Source organism: Rana temporaria, chromosome 6 (assembly GCF_905171775.1).
Source record: "Rana temporaria chromosome 6, aRanTem1.1, whole genome shotgun sequence".
Lineage (NCBI taxonomy): Eukaryota > Metazoa > Chordata > Amphibia > Anura > Ranidae > Rana > Rana temporaria.
The window spans coordinates 197,687,453-197,702,194 of NC_053494.1; the positions used below are offsets into that span (position 1 = coordinate 197,687,453).

At 44.9% G+C, this 14,742-nt stretch overlaps 1 protein-coding gene across 3 annotated transcripts in view; it reads right to left on the bottom strand.

Moving 5' to 3' along the window:
* Positions 1-1,555: 1,555 nt before the first annotated feature.
* The window catches only part of LOC120944140 (histamine N-methyltransferase B-like), a 33,623-nt gene continuing 20,436 nt past the window's right edge, over positions 1,556-14,742 (bottom strand). For all 3 annotated transcript variants that reach the window (XM_040358052.1, XM_040358050.1, XM_040358053.1), the window contains 5 exons: positions 13,039-13,091; positions 6,696-6,803; positions 6,465-6,595; positions 3,412-3,505; positions 1,556-1,998 (listed from right to left, as the gene is read on the bottom strand). In XM_040358052.1, coding sequence (XP_040213986.1) covers positions 1,637-1,998; positions 3,412-3,505; positions 6,465-6,595; positions 6,696-6,803; positions 13,039-13,091 — 748 coding nt within the window. In that variant the 3' untranslated portion in view covers positions 1,556-1,636. The remainder of the gene's footprint in view (positions 1,999-3,411; positions 3,506-6,464; positions 6,596-6,695; positions 6,804-13,038; positions 13,092-14,742) is intronic.

The window sequence follows — 14,742 nt, forward strand, 5'->3', positions numbered from 1 at the left end:
AAAATAAATAAAAATTGTGGCCACTAGGAAGTACATTTATTAGAGAAAATATGGTAGTTTTCATGCAAAGTGTGCAAGTGTTTATTTACAACCGCACAAATGTTTTATATGTAGCAGGTACTTCTCCAGACTGATCTAATCTATTAGGGGACAGCGTGGGCTTTTTCACCCCCCCCCCCCTTTCTCTCAGAACTGCTTGTTTGGAAACTCCCTATTGGAGGAGCCTGAGCCAATCATGAGACAGCAGCAAAGGACTGTGGGGGAGGAGATAAAAAGCCAGAGGAACTAGGCCAGAGCCTCTTTTTGCCTGCACCTCATCAGGAGAGCATCTTTACTCTATGTGTGTGGAATCGCTGCCTACCAAGGGACACACAACCTGCAACTCCAGCCCAGTGGAACAGACTGTCCATGCTAAAGAAGGACACCCTGTAACAGCTCAAGGACTGAATGCCACTGCGACACACCAGCATCTAAGTTCGAACGATCAGGGGAGGACCACTGACTGTACAGGATTTGGTGAGGGGGCTACCACATCCAAATATTGTCCACATAGCTCCTACATTGCCGGTGAAGATAATAAAACGCGAAACTTTGCCCCCAGGACATTACCACAGTTGCTCTTAAAGGGGACACACCACAGGTATTGATATCATTTCACTGGGTGTGTACTAGAAGCATCGTAGGCCGGCCTGGGGTTCCCCTTTAGCCACAGCACCCCACAATTTATTGGCAAGTCTATTTAATTTGTACATATTGTTACCTATTGCTTTTGTTGTTTGCATAGTGTTCCTGACTGTTTTCTTTAAACTGTTTCAACCAGGTCCTGCCCAGGGATGGACTGGCCACTGGGACTACAGGGAGTTTCCTGGTGGGCCGATGGCTCAGTGGACCGACGGCTCAGTGACAGCGCCCTGGGAGTTTCTCACTTCTGCCTAATCTTGTCCCATAAGGGGGGGGCACCAAACTGATTCTTTGCCCCAGGAGAAATAATGTCTAGCTTCCCCACTGGTACTGCCTATAAGAGTACCAGCCGTTCTACTCTAATAAAGTAAAACGGCTAGTGAAGGGGGAGAGGGGGTGCGGGTGGCCGGGGGGGGGGGGGGGTGCGGGAGTTGTCCAGCCGCTGTGGGAGACCTGTCAAAGTTGGCCAGTCTGGATGAAGTCCAGGGCCAAATTTTTGTCCCAGTGCAGCCCTGATTAATGTTAACCTGAATTTGACTTTTCTTCAAGTAAACTACAAGAAGAACTGTGTTGTGTATTCCTGTTGAGTTATTCCATTAATCACATTGCTAGGTGTGCCAGAGGGGCTGGGACAGTTCATTGGGGTTGAAAGGCAGAGTAACGGACTGAACAAACAAAGCAGCTCCCTCGGGGGTTTGCTACATATACATTTTTGATCAAACAAGAAACAAAACTATTCATATCCCCATCCAACCCTGCTACAATCTCTTGAAGTACTAAATGCAGGGTATTTGTTAGAAGAACATTTGCACAGAATGACCAATAAAAGGCTACAGTGCCACAGAGGTAAAGTCGCTCAATCTGACAAAGAAAATCCTATTGATCTCAATATTATTATTTTTATTACATTTTTTTTTTAACATGGAGTGTCTCTTAATTGAAATAGAGAAAGACATCATGGTTGGGGTGATGCCTCTTTGTTCTCAACCACAATCACACTAACGTTGTTATTAACAATGACTTTGCCGTCCCGTATAGAGCTGCACCCAGAACTCTTCAGGTCCTCTATGACCGCCTCTCTAAGGTCAGCTGGTGCATTTTTCTTAAATTCACAAATTTCTGTTAAGAAGTCCAGAAGCAGCTCTCCATTCCGGTTCCCTTCCACAAAACACTCTGAGATGTCCATATCAGTTTGGAGGTCGTAACTCTGGTACTTGGCGCCCATTGAACTCAACATTTCTGTGATGTACAGGCACCTATCATCCAGAGGCAAGCGTGATCTGTATTTCTTCCACAGCGAAGACCACCCGCTGGTCCCTGTTAGTGAAAGTGAAGCCAAGTTATACTTTTTAAAAGAAAATATTTTATACTCATAAAATGGATACTAGAAATAAAGTGAACAAAACGAATGAAGGGCCAATCTACCCATAAATTATATTTCTGACTTGGATAGATGGTGGGTTAAATGCCTCCCTAATATCAACATACTGTATCTCTAAACCATGGGTAGGTAATCTTTGGGAAGCGGAGATTTACCTGAACATGAAAGCTCTATTGTTGATTTCAGAGGAAGGAATAGTACCCCAAGGGCCAGATAATGACAAGCAAAGGACCACATCTGGCCTCAGTTTGGGGACTGCTGCCCCAAACCTAAAGATTTAGGCTCTAATGAAAATGGAACATGTAACGGGAGGGCCCGTGGGACCCAGAAGCTCTTAGAAAGCATGAGCCAGAAAATAATGGACAGTCAGAATATATCTTGGACTACCTGAGATGGGACTATTATATAATTATTATCCACAATATATTCCAGGATATCTGTGGAGAACTGGCTGCTTTGTTGATTCTGAACTCAACAGGTTAATTGAAAAAGGGACTCATTCATAATGTGGGGACACATACTGTTAGGTGTTAATGTCATCAACTCAAGCCATCTGTCTGGTGTGATGTAAATTAATCTAGGATGGCTTGTGCTAATTGACCCTGTATTGTGTGAAGGTCTATTGATGATAAATGTGTATTGCGAGTTAGCAGACAGCCTGAAGGTCAGGTGTCTGAATTATCAGCTGTAGTTAATTAGCCCATGTAAATTATGTCAGAGCTGTCATGATGACCAAAAAGATATGTATTGGGGCTCATTGTGTGATGTTATGGGTGGAGTTGGGTCATTGTTCATTTGGACTGCAGTATCCCAACTGTATATAAGAGCCGGATTTTCTCAATAAAGGGTCTATTCGTGTGGAACCTTAAACAGAGCTGTGTGTCTTGTTATTGGTGTTCGTCTGCCTGACTGTGGAGTGTCGGTAGCTGTCTTGGGTTCGGGAATGTAATATCTTAAACGACTTTAACCCCTGTCCCATTTGGGGTTCCGTTACAGAACATTTCCTCCCATTTAGTCTCTAAATCAAAACCCTAAAAACCTAAGCTCCTCCTTATCCTAACCTCAAGTTTAGCCCTTAACCTGAGCATAACACTTGACCGTTATCTTCATACAAACCTTAGTGTATTGTAACCCAAGATTGAAATTGTATGCACCAGTCTGGGTTGTTCAGATAGTTGAACTATACTGTATGCACAATTGGCCACTTTTAATTTAAAGGTTGCTCAGATAGTTGGACTATTGATGTCCAGTTGCCCACTTTTAATGCCAATGTTGTTAAGGTACCCAGGCTATGTCCATCTGGGTATGTCTCTATCCACACAAACAAGCGTGTTTTGCTCAGATCTTACCAGATACAAGGATTATGAGAAGTTTCCCTTCTGCTGAAAGCAAGCTGATGAAGAATTTTAAAGCGGCAGGAATATCCTCGACATAGTACAGCATCTGTAATGACACAAGACACCTTTATAATGCAATGGTATACAGTGGGGTATTCTCAATTTCACTCTGAATGGTCCCAAAGAGCACCTTATTCAATAGGTAGACTACTGTAGTAGTCAGAAAACAAAAACACAAATTCTCAGCCAGCCTGCAACAAACCAAATTTTCAAATATGTGTCAGGTGCACCGGCCAAGTCATGGCACCCCAGTGTACTGCAGTCCTAACTCTATAATTTTGAGAATCTCTTGAGTTGGAGCACATATATAATAATGGATAGATTAATAGCAGGTTTGCCTGGAGGGCGCCCACTCCTCAAAGGTATAGGATGCATAGCAATCAGGGATGGACTGGCCATCGGGACTACCGGGAGATTCCTAGTGGGCCGATGGCTCAGTGGGCCGTTTGCAGTGTTGCCAAACGTAGATTTGCTCCTTTTTTCGGGGCTCCCACAAATGTCCTTGATGGGCAGCTGTGCCCGTAAAAAAAAGATGGCCGCGAGCCAACCATGTAATTGCGCATGCACCGTTCCGAAGCCGGACGGGGTCAGGAAAGCTTGTACTCGCTCAGCCGGGTGGCGCATGCGCAGTAACGTAATGGCGCCGTTTTTGAATACATGCCAGAGTACACTTGTTCTTGGGCAAGACACGGCGGCCGTGTCTCGTGCACTGGCCGTAGGAGCTGAGGAGGGGCAAGGCAAGTGAGGAGGAGGAGAGTGACACTGGAGCAGAGGATGACTTTACTGGGGACAGCTGCTGACACTACTGAGGACAGACAAAAGAGGATGGCATTACTGCGGGGGGGGGGGGGGGGGGAAGCCATGGCATGCAGGGGGACGGTGAAGGACACTGATGTGCTGCCCTGTGGAGAGATGAAAGGGGCACAGCACAGGAGCAGTACACACTGGTGTGGAGATTGCAATATGATGGTGGACAGAGGAGGAGGCTACTGTGATGAGGGGGTGAGGAGGACACTATCATCATGTCTGAGTGCAGCCTCTGTCCCCTTCCTGTGGTATATCCGCAGTCTGTCCCCCTCCTGTAGTATATTCGCAGCCTCTGTCCCCCTCCTGTAATATATCCGCAGCCCCTGTCCCCCTCCTGTAGTATGTACCATGTCTGCAGTCTCTGACCCTCGCCTGTAGTACGTTTTGCAGTCTCTGACCCTCTCCTGTAGTATTTCTGCAATAAAGGGGGGGGGGGGGGGGACAGGCATGAATGAATTAATGTACTGCCACTGCTGGTCATGGTCACTGATGAATTAATGTTTTTTTTGCGCGTTTGCAAAATTAAAGTGGGCTGGTCTGGATGAAGTCCAGAGCCAAATTTTTGTCCCAGTCCAGCCCTGATAGCAATAGCACAATGGCAGCTGAAGGTATGCAGTGCTTCCCCTCACCAATTACCAACAGTACAAACAAATGGCAACCACCCCAACCTATAACTTTCCTTTGCAGCAAGGAACACATGGAAGGGTGGCCTATTTTGAAAAACGACAAAGTCTTCAGGGATATTTAGTTGACTCTGATGTCCATGTTTAAAACACAAATGTAGCTTACTTTTTTTCAGCAGCTGAAATTATATGCAATTCTCAACAACATTTGGGGCACTTTTATTTGGGCGGCCAGAGGAGAGGACAGTAAAAAAACAGGTGGTTGAGCCATGGTTTTACCACCCCCTGATCACCCAGCTAAATTTACTTTTGCAGCTGGACAGGGCTGTGCAGATGCCATGGCCGTGATGGCTTGCAGCTGCAGTTGTGGCAATTTTAACTCGGCTTACCAGAGATAGACAGGTAGCGCTGCCTGTGAAATGTTTCCACTAAGGCCAAAGAATAGGCTGGAGGCTGTGGCACAGCAATTTAATCCAAAAATCACTTGACATTCAGGAGGTGGCGGGATCTGTGAGCCCAGGTTGCTGCAATGCACAATCCTAGGTGAGCGAGTCCATGACAGCCTAGACTGAGGAAATGAGTTGAATGACAGTGGCCATCCCCTAACCCAGTGGTCCCCAACCTTTTTGGCACCAAGGAGCGGTTTGTGGAAGAATATTTTTCCAAGGCCCGGTAGGAGGAATCGCGATGTGTTGCGTTAGCGGTTAGTGCGTGAATCGGAACGCATGGGTGTGAACACCCATGCGATCCTTTTCTGCTACGAAAAAAAAAAGGGTCCTGTGCGAGTTTGATGTGAATTCAGCCATACAATTTTTATGGCTGAAATCGCATCGCACAGAGATTGCATGTGATGTGCACTGCAGTGCGGGCAAATCACATCCAAACTCTGACATTGGTGCAGTGTGAACCGGCCCTAAATGTCCCAGTGTAAAAATATTATTAAATGTCCCAGTATAAAAAAAATGTATAAATGTCCCAGTATAAAACAATATGCATGTCCCTCCGCAGTGCCCACTGTACTTACAGTCTCAGGGCGGAAATGTGATGGGAGCCGTTCGCTTGCGGGAATGCATAGAGGGGGAGGGCGGAGTGATGACGTAATTCTCTCTCTGCTCTCATCGGGCGGCTGCGACGCTGTGTAGCGTAGCCTTGCAGCCCCTTATGTTAGGGCGGGACAGCTTGTATTATGTCCGCTCCCTGATTGGCCAGGAGGATCAGTGTAACAATAGCGAATTTTCATTCGCTATTGTCACACAATGGGCGGGCTCGGAAGGGCAATGCTCTGCGGCTCGGCCGCCAGTGAAATTATTTAAAGTTCTTTGGGCGGCCCGGTACCGTTTGATCCACGGACCGGTACCGGTCCGCGGCCCGGGGGTTGGGGAACACTGCCCTAACCCACAACAGCAGCACCATCTAGTGGAGGAATGGATTTTCTGCAGGACAGTGTCAGACTGAAGGAGTGTATTGCAGTAAGCGCTGCTTTCCAATTTTTTTTCTACTGCTGGGCTTTTTTCAGACTGGGAGTTATCAGTTATTTTAATGTTGACTTATGGATCTAGTTAACATGTCACCAACCTGAATCATATGAATGAAATCATACTTTGTATCATGTTTCTCCTCTTTCACTTGCATCTCAAACTCTGTAGAAGTCTTTTTGTTCCAGCGGAAGGATATATGGTCCAGGCCGGGGGTCTTGGCCACACGCTCTGCAGACACAGAACACAATGTGATGGGATTTATCTTCAAAATTAACATTGGAAAGAAGCAACTTTGTCCTGCTTTATGGCGGGCAGATAACAGGCTCACCTTTGTAGTGCAACAACTGTTCAGGGTTGGGCTCAACAATAGTGTTATTAATGGAGACCCCAGGATATCTGTCATGAATCTTGGAGAGCATCTGTAAGTCTACTTCACCTTAAAAAAAAAAAAAAAAGAAGTTTTATTTTTCTAGTACTCCAAGTCAAAATATTTTAGCTCCATGTTTTGTAGGGCTTAAAGGCGTTGTAAAGGAAAAAATGTTTTGCCTAAAATTAATGTCTGCAAGGTAGACAGACAGAATAGTGTAATGATTCTGTTAAAAAACAACTAAATACCTATTAAATTCCTTCATCTATATCACCTCCGGCATTCTAGTTTCTGTTCTCTCATTCACTTCCTGGTTTGCATCGTTCGTTCATGTAAGAACTACATTTCCCAGTATGAATTGCGGCACGCCCAGTAATTCACACCTCCTTGAAGTCTCTAAGGCCCCGTACACACGGCCAAGGAACTCGACGTGCCAAACACATCGAGTTCCTCGGCGAGTTCAGCCCTGAAGCCCCCGAGGAGCTCGGCGGGCCGAGTTCTCCCATAGAACAACGAGAAAATGGAGAACATGTTCTCTATTTTCTCGACGAGTTCCTCGGCGGCTCCATCGGGCCGAAAGTGTACACACGACAGAGTTTCTCGGCAGAATCCGGGTCTGACCGAGTTTCTCGCTGAATTCTGCCGAGAAACTCTGTCGTGTGTACGGGGCCTAACACGTAGAGAGCAGCCTGCCGCACAGATGTAGTTCCCAGGAGGGGGTGAGCACGTCAATGACCACCGCAGTAAACCCTCCCGTCACGGTGGTCAGTAAAATCAGACAAGCAGGAAGTGAACAGAGAAGAAATAAAGCAACTTCTGAGCAAAAACGAACAATGAGGAAGTGAAAAGAGGAATGTCTGCAGGTAAAGGATGCTTATTATGAAAACATTTTTTTTTTCCTTTACAACCCCTTTAACATGTCAAAAAGCCCCAACAATTAACCTTTTATTTGGTCCCTTTCAGCCTGTTAACCCTCCAAAAGTTTGCCCCCCTTCATGACCTGGACATTTTTTGCGATATGGCACTGCGTTACTTTAACTGACAATTGTGCAGTCATGCAACACTGTACCCAAATAAAATTGATGTATTTTTTACCACAATTAGAGCTTTCTTTTGGTGTTTTTTTGTGCAATTACATACATTACGTGTGTATATATATATATATATATATATATATATATATATATATATATATATATATATATATATATATATATATATGTGTGTGTGTGTGTGTGTGTGTGTAAAGAGGAAAGAGGCGCCACTGCACCTCTCCTACCTGGGCGCCTGCATCTGCCATAGTCCCAGACAATTCAGCCTCCATCGCAAACACTGCAGCAGCCGCCTGTGGGCTTTAACCACTTCCCGACGGCCATACGACTTTATACGGCCGCAGGGTGGTTCTAATTCTCTGAGTCGCTGTCTTTTTACGGCCTCCGCTCCTCCTGGCCACTGGGGGGCGCGCGAGCGCGTGGCAGCCGCATCACTGGGATGCCGAAGCGTGTGCCTGGCGGCCGCGATGTCCGCCAGGCTCCCGCGATCGGCGGTTACAGAGACGAGGACGTGGATCTGTGTGTGTGAACACTCAGATCCACGTCCTGTCAGGGAAAGAGGAGACCGATCTGTGTCTCTTGTACATAGGGACACAGATCGGTCACCTCCCCCAGTCAGTCCCCTTCCCCCACAGTTAGTAACACTAGGCAGGGTACACATTTAACCCCTCCCTCACCCCCTAGTGTTAACCCATTCAATGCCAGTCATATTTATACAGTAATTAGTGCATATTTATAGCACTGATCGCAGTATAAATGTGAATGGTGCCAAAAATGTGTCAAAAGTGTCCGATGTGTCCGCCATAATGTCGCAGTACCGATAAAAATCGCAGATCGCCGCCATTACTAGTAAAAAAAAAAAAAAATAATTCTGTCCCCTATTTTGTAGGCGCTATAACTTTTGCGCAAACCAGTCACTTATTGCGATTTTTTTTTTTTTTTTACCAAAAATATGTAAAACACGCATCGGCCTAGACTGAGAAAAAAAAATTGAGCTATTTATTACAGCAACAAGTAAAAAATATTATTTTTTTCAAAATTGTCGCTCTATTTTTGTTTATAGCGCAAAAAATAAAAACCGCAGAGGTGATCAAATACCACCAAAAGAAAGCTCTATTTGTGGGAAAAAAAAGGATTTTTGTTTAGGAGCCACGTCGCACGATTGTCAGTTATAGCGACGCAGTGCCGAATCGCAAAAAGTCCTCTGGTCAGGAAGGGGGTATATGTGCCCAGTAAGAAAGTGGTTAAATGTCTCTTTCTGCTGTGATGGAGCAGAAGGAAGTCCCAGCCATAAGACCAGCCCCTTCCACCTGCGTTCCAGCAGCCGGAAGCAATTCCTGCATGCCCCGCTGGAAGTCTCCACCCGCCGACATCCTGAGACCTGGCATGGACACTCACAATGAGCAACCCCCCCCCCCCCTCAAGCACTTTGGGCGGATGACGTCCGACAGACCCTTACACCTGCCTGTGAGCCAGTGATGCAAGTGTGGTGACCGGGGAGGGTGAGCCCCACGGCCACACACATGCGCTTGATGGTTAGCTACTTGGTTCTTGGGGCTAGGAGCCCAGGGTCAGGTGGTATTAACCCTTAGTGAGGGCCAGATGGTATTAACCCTCTCTGTCACGTGACGCCACTGTAGTCTTGGAATACCCCGGGAAACTACAGCTCCGGGGGCCTCCGTATCCCCGCTAGTTAGGATGGTAATAACACAGTCCACAACAGGGGTTAAAACAACGAAGGCTTTACTGGCATGAAGGCAGGTGTCAAAATCTTCACAGCGTTTAAACAGAGTGTCAAAATGTTCTCCAGGCAGTCTCTAGAGGATCACACGGCTGATAATGCTTGAGCTTAGCTGATCATATATATATATATATATATATATATATATACACTTGGCTGCAAAAGCCGGATTAGTAATTCAGGGCCTATGCTTAACTAGGCTGAAAAATAGATACACTTACTGAAGTGTCTGTAGACTTGAGGCTTTTCGCCGGAATAACGGATTGATAATCCGATAAATGAGCTGAAGTACTGGTTCCGTAATGTTTAGGGATACTCCACTCTTTGCTGTATTTTCTCCTGAACTGGAGGCTTCAGGCCTGCACTTCTCTGACTGTGTTTTGCTCTGCTCTGCCATTAACTGTGTGTAGTCTAGACTGCTTAAACAGGAAGTACAATCCCTTATAAGGGCCTGATGAGACTGAAGCCTATTGGTTGAGAGCTGTGGATCATAGAGACTGACCTGTAGTATAACACAACACAATAAGGTCTTGTCTAGCATTTAGTCCTCCCGACTCTAATACACTCTGACTGAACATGAGATGGTAATACACTCTGACTGAACATGAGATGGCTGACTAAACCTCTTAAAGCTATACACACCTAATAAACGTATTATCAACCATAACAGTATAAATCACATCATAACTAGCTGAGTCCCTGCAGGGGAGACCCCACAAGACGAGGGCCTCAATCTGACAGGGCCTACAGCAAATACCTGTACTGGGACACCACACAAGAGACACTGAAGCACCCCCTCTTGTGCAGGAAGGAGCTGGAACAAACAAAATAGGTACTGCCAAAACCCCCTCCTTAGAGAGCGCGCAGCCCATCTGGTTCACCAAGCAGTGCTTCCATGGCTGAGGAAACAAACTGATGACATGGTGGAAGCAGCTGCTTTTAAAGGGGAATTACCACACAGTGTTTCCTGTGAAGAGGTGGAGCTACGCCCTCTGAAATGTGCTGTCCTGACAGGCAAAAGGGAGAAAAATCACAAAGATTAAATATTGGTTTGCACAAAAGGTTATAATGTGTACAAAATATGGGATATTACATTTTTTTTTTTTTTACTAGTAATGGCGGTGATCAGCAACTTATAACGGGACTGCGATTTGGCAGCAGAGGAATCGGACACTGACTTTTTGGGGACCAGTAACACCAATACAATGATCAGTGCTAAAGAATATGCACTGTACTAATGACACTGGCTGGGAAAGGGGCCAAGATCAGGGGCAATCAAAGGATTAACCATGTGCCTAGCTGGTGTTTTCTTACAGTGGGGGAGGTGCTTGTACTAGGCATGGATCGGTGCCCGTGCTTTGCAGGATGTCTTCTGTACTGACAGAACAGAGATCTGCCTTGTTTACAGGCTTTGGTTGGATCTGTCAAAGTGCATTTAACCCATCACACATACCGATGAATACAAAAAATCTTAAAGTGAACGCAGTGCTGCCTTGTTCCATCTAACCTATTCCCCCTGAAAGCTACAGCACAAAAAACAAAACACAAAACATAAAAACCCCCATCAGCACTTATGGATATGGGAAACACATCCCCCCCCCCCCATGCACCCATATGGGCGACATCCCCACTGTGCCCCATACAATGCAGGACCTGAGCAGCCACTGGCCAGAGCTGACGATTTTCACATAGTGATACAGGAAAGATGGATAAATGCCCATCCCTGGGCAAGACTTTCTGAAATCTAGTACAGTTGTGCTTATAAGTTTACATACCCTGGCAGAATTTATGATTTCTTGGCCATTTTTCAAAGAATATGGACAACACAAAAACTTTCCCTCATGGTTAGTGTTTGGCTGAAGCCATTTTATTATCAACTGTGTTTACTCTTTAAATTATAATGACAACAGAAACTACCCAAATGACCCTGATCAAAAGTTGACATACCCCAGTTCTTAACACCGTGTATTGCCCCCTTTAACATTAATGACAGCTTGAAGTCTTTTGTGGTATTTGTGGATGAGGCTCTTTATCTTTTCAGATGGTAAAGCTGCCCATTCCTCTTGGCAAAAAGCCTCCAGTTCCTATAAATTCTTGGGCTGTCTTGCATGAACTGCATGTTTGAGATCTCCCCAGAGGGGCTCAATGATATTGAGGTCAGGAGACTGAGATGGCCACTCCAGAATCTTCATGTTATTCTGCTGCAGCCAATGACAGGTGGACTTGGCCTTGGATCATTGTCATGTTGGAATGTCCAAGTACGTCCCATGCGCAGCTTCTTGGCTGATGAATGCAAATGTTCCCCCAGTATTTTTTGATAACATACTACATTCATCTTGACAACAATTTTGACCAAATTTCATGTGCCTTTGTAGCTCACATATCCCTAAAACATCAGCGATCCACCTCCGTGTTTCACAGTAGGAATAGTGGACCTTTCATCATAGGTCTTGTTGACCCCTCTCCAAATGTAGTGTTTATGGTTGTGGCCAAAAAGCTCAATTTTGGTCTCATCCCTTCAAATGACTTTGTGCCAGAAGGTTTGAGTCTTGCCTCTGGGCTGTTTGGCATATTGTAAGCGGGATAATTTGTGGCATTTGTGTGGTAATGGCTTTCATCTCGCGACCATGCAGCCCATCTTTCTTCAAGTGCCTTATTGTGCATCTTGAAACATCCACACCACATGTTTTCAGAGAGTCCTGTATTTCACCTGAAGTTATTTGTGGATTTTTCTTTGCATCCCGAACAATTTTCCCGGCAGTTGTGGCTGAAATTTTAGTTGGTCTACCTGACCGTGGTTTGGTTTCAGAAAAAAACCCTTATTTTCCACTTTTTGATTAGAGTTTGAACACTGCTGATTGGCCTTCTCAATTCCTTGGATATCTTTTTATATCCCTTTCCTGTTTTATACAGTTCAACTACCTTTTCCCGCAGATCCTTTGACAATTCTTTTGCTTTCCCCATGACTCAGAAACATCAGTGCAGCACTGGATGAAAGATGCAAGGGTCTGTCAGGAGTCCAGAAACTCAGTGACATTTTATACACACACACACTAATTACAAGCATACAGATCACAGGTGAGGGTGGTAACCTTTAATAGCCATGCAAACCTTTGTGTCAACTTGTGTGCATGTTATCAGGCCAAAATCACCAGGGTGTGTACATTTTTGATCAGGGTAATTTGGGTAGTTTGTTGCGATTATAATACAAACGTGTAAACATGGTTGATAATAAATAGCTTCAGCAAAACACTAAACTTGAGTGAAATTTTTTTGTGTGTTATTCAGATTTTCTGAAAAATGGCAAAGAAATCATAAATTCTGCCAGGGTATGTAAACTTATGAGCACAACTGTATGTACATAGGATTTTTTGAAGTTCTGAAATGGAGGATTGGGGTGATGGAGGATGAAGGTTAAGGCATGAAAAGGCACCTTAGATTGCCTATTATGTGTTCTCAGTGTGAATTTGCATAGGTTTATTCTGTAATGTCTATGAATAGCTGATGTTACCTGAGCCACTTCCTACTCCGAGGACATTGATGACCGACTTCCCATCGCCTATGCTGAGAAAGACATGACAAGAGAAAGTCAAAGCATTAGAGATGAGGTGGTCAGACTATACATTCACCAAGCGGATGTACTTTCATTGGCACAGTTTGTCAATAAATAGAAAAAAACTTCCAAAAGACTTCTGCCTTGGTCCATTCATTGTATATCTTTATAGCTGCCATGTTTAAAAAACCCAACAACACATGTTTTTTGGTGACGCTCAAACCTGCCCAACAAGCAAACCTTGTTCAAAGTCGAAGGTCACACATTCGCCATTTCTTTGTATTTACAACCGACAAGAAATAGAGCCCCTGCATGTCTCTGTTAATGTATTTCCACATATTTAAATGGAATGGGTGGTCTCATTCCTCCTGTAAAGCAGTTTTTTTCTATTTCTCTCATTGCTGGCATTGTGTATCATTATCTTATCCTTTAAAGACAACAGTGCAACAAACTTGAACGTAGTGACGTTCTACAAGGAATTTAAGCTCTTGAGCGCCACCCTTTGGGCCCCTTCTGCCAATTTTGTGTTTAGATAGCATCGATTCCAAACATGCGTGTTTGTACTTTCGACTTTTGTGTGACGGCAAACCGAACATTTACTAGCCTGCCATCCAACATTTGTTGTCCAAAAGTTGAACAACAATTGTCAAAAGGAGTGTACTAATGGTCAGATTTTAGGGCAACAGTCTGTCAACAGTCAATACCCTGCCAATAATTGTACCGTGTGTACGAGGCTTTAGTAAGGTACAAGTTTAAGTGTCACCAAAACCATCCTCTCCGCTCCTCCCAAGACCTCCTGCTCTCTAGCTCCGTTGTCTCCTCCTCTTAGGGAGTCCTGGAGACGAGCATATCCCAGCCTCTGGAAATCACTACCCCAAGATGTCTGGCCATCTCCTACTCTGTCCACTTTTAGGTGATCCCTGAAAACTCATCTCTTCAGGGAGGCCTATCCTGCCTTCAGCTAACAACCAAGTCTTCTACTTCTCCCATCAGTTTATCCCTCACATGTACTACCTTTTGTTTCACCAGCCCCTCCCTATTAGATTGTAAGCTCCAAGGATGTATTGAGTGGCATTGTTGCTGTATTGTCTTCCTTTATATTGTAAAAGGCTGCGTAAACTGTTGGCACATAATAATGTCCAATGCTTTGTTCCCAATCATTCCTAAATGCAGGTCAGGAGCAAAAACACCTAAGCCTATACTACTCACATTGGAAGACATCAGCACTATCTGTCAGTTTATTGTCCAATTGTTTGTGGGCCCCTCCATGACCTTGGCCGACCCATGCTTCTAATGTCGCGTACACACGATTGGAAATTTCCGACAAGCAAAGTCCGATATGAGCTTTTGGTCAGAAATTCTGACCGTGTGTAGGCTCCAATTTCCGCCAAACAAAGATTGAGAGCTAGTTCTCAAATTTTCCAGACGGAAAAAATTCCAATCGGAAATTCCGATCGTCTGTAGCAATTCCGACGCGCAAAATTCTGACGCATGCTCGGAAGCATTGAACTTCATTTTCTTGGCTCTTCATAGTGTTGTACGTCACTGTGTTCTTGACAGTCGAAAGTTCCGAGAACTTGTGTGGCCGTGTGTATGCAAGACAAGTGTATCGCTTACCTCCGAAGGAGCCGCTGATAATGAATGGGATGGCAGATTTACCTC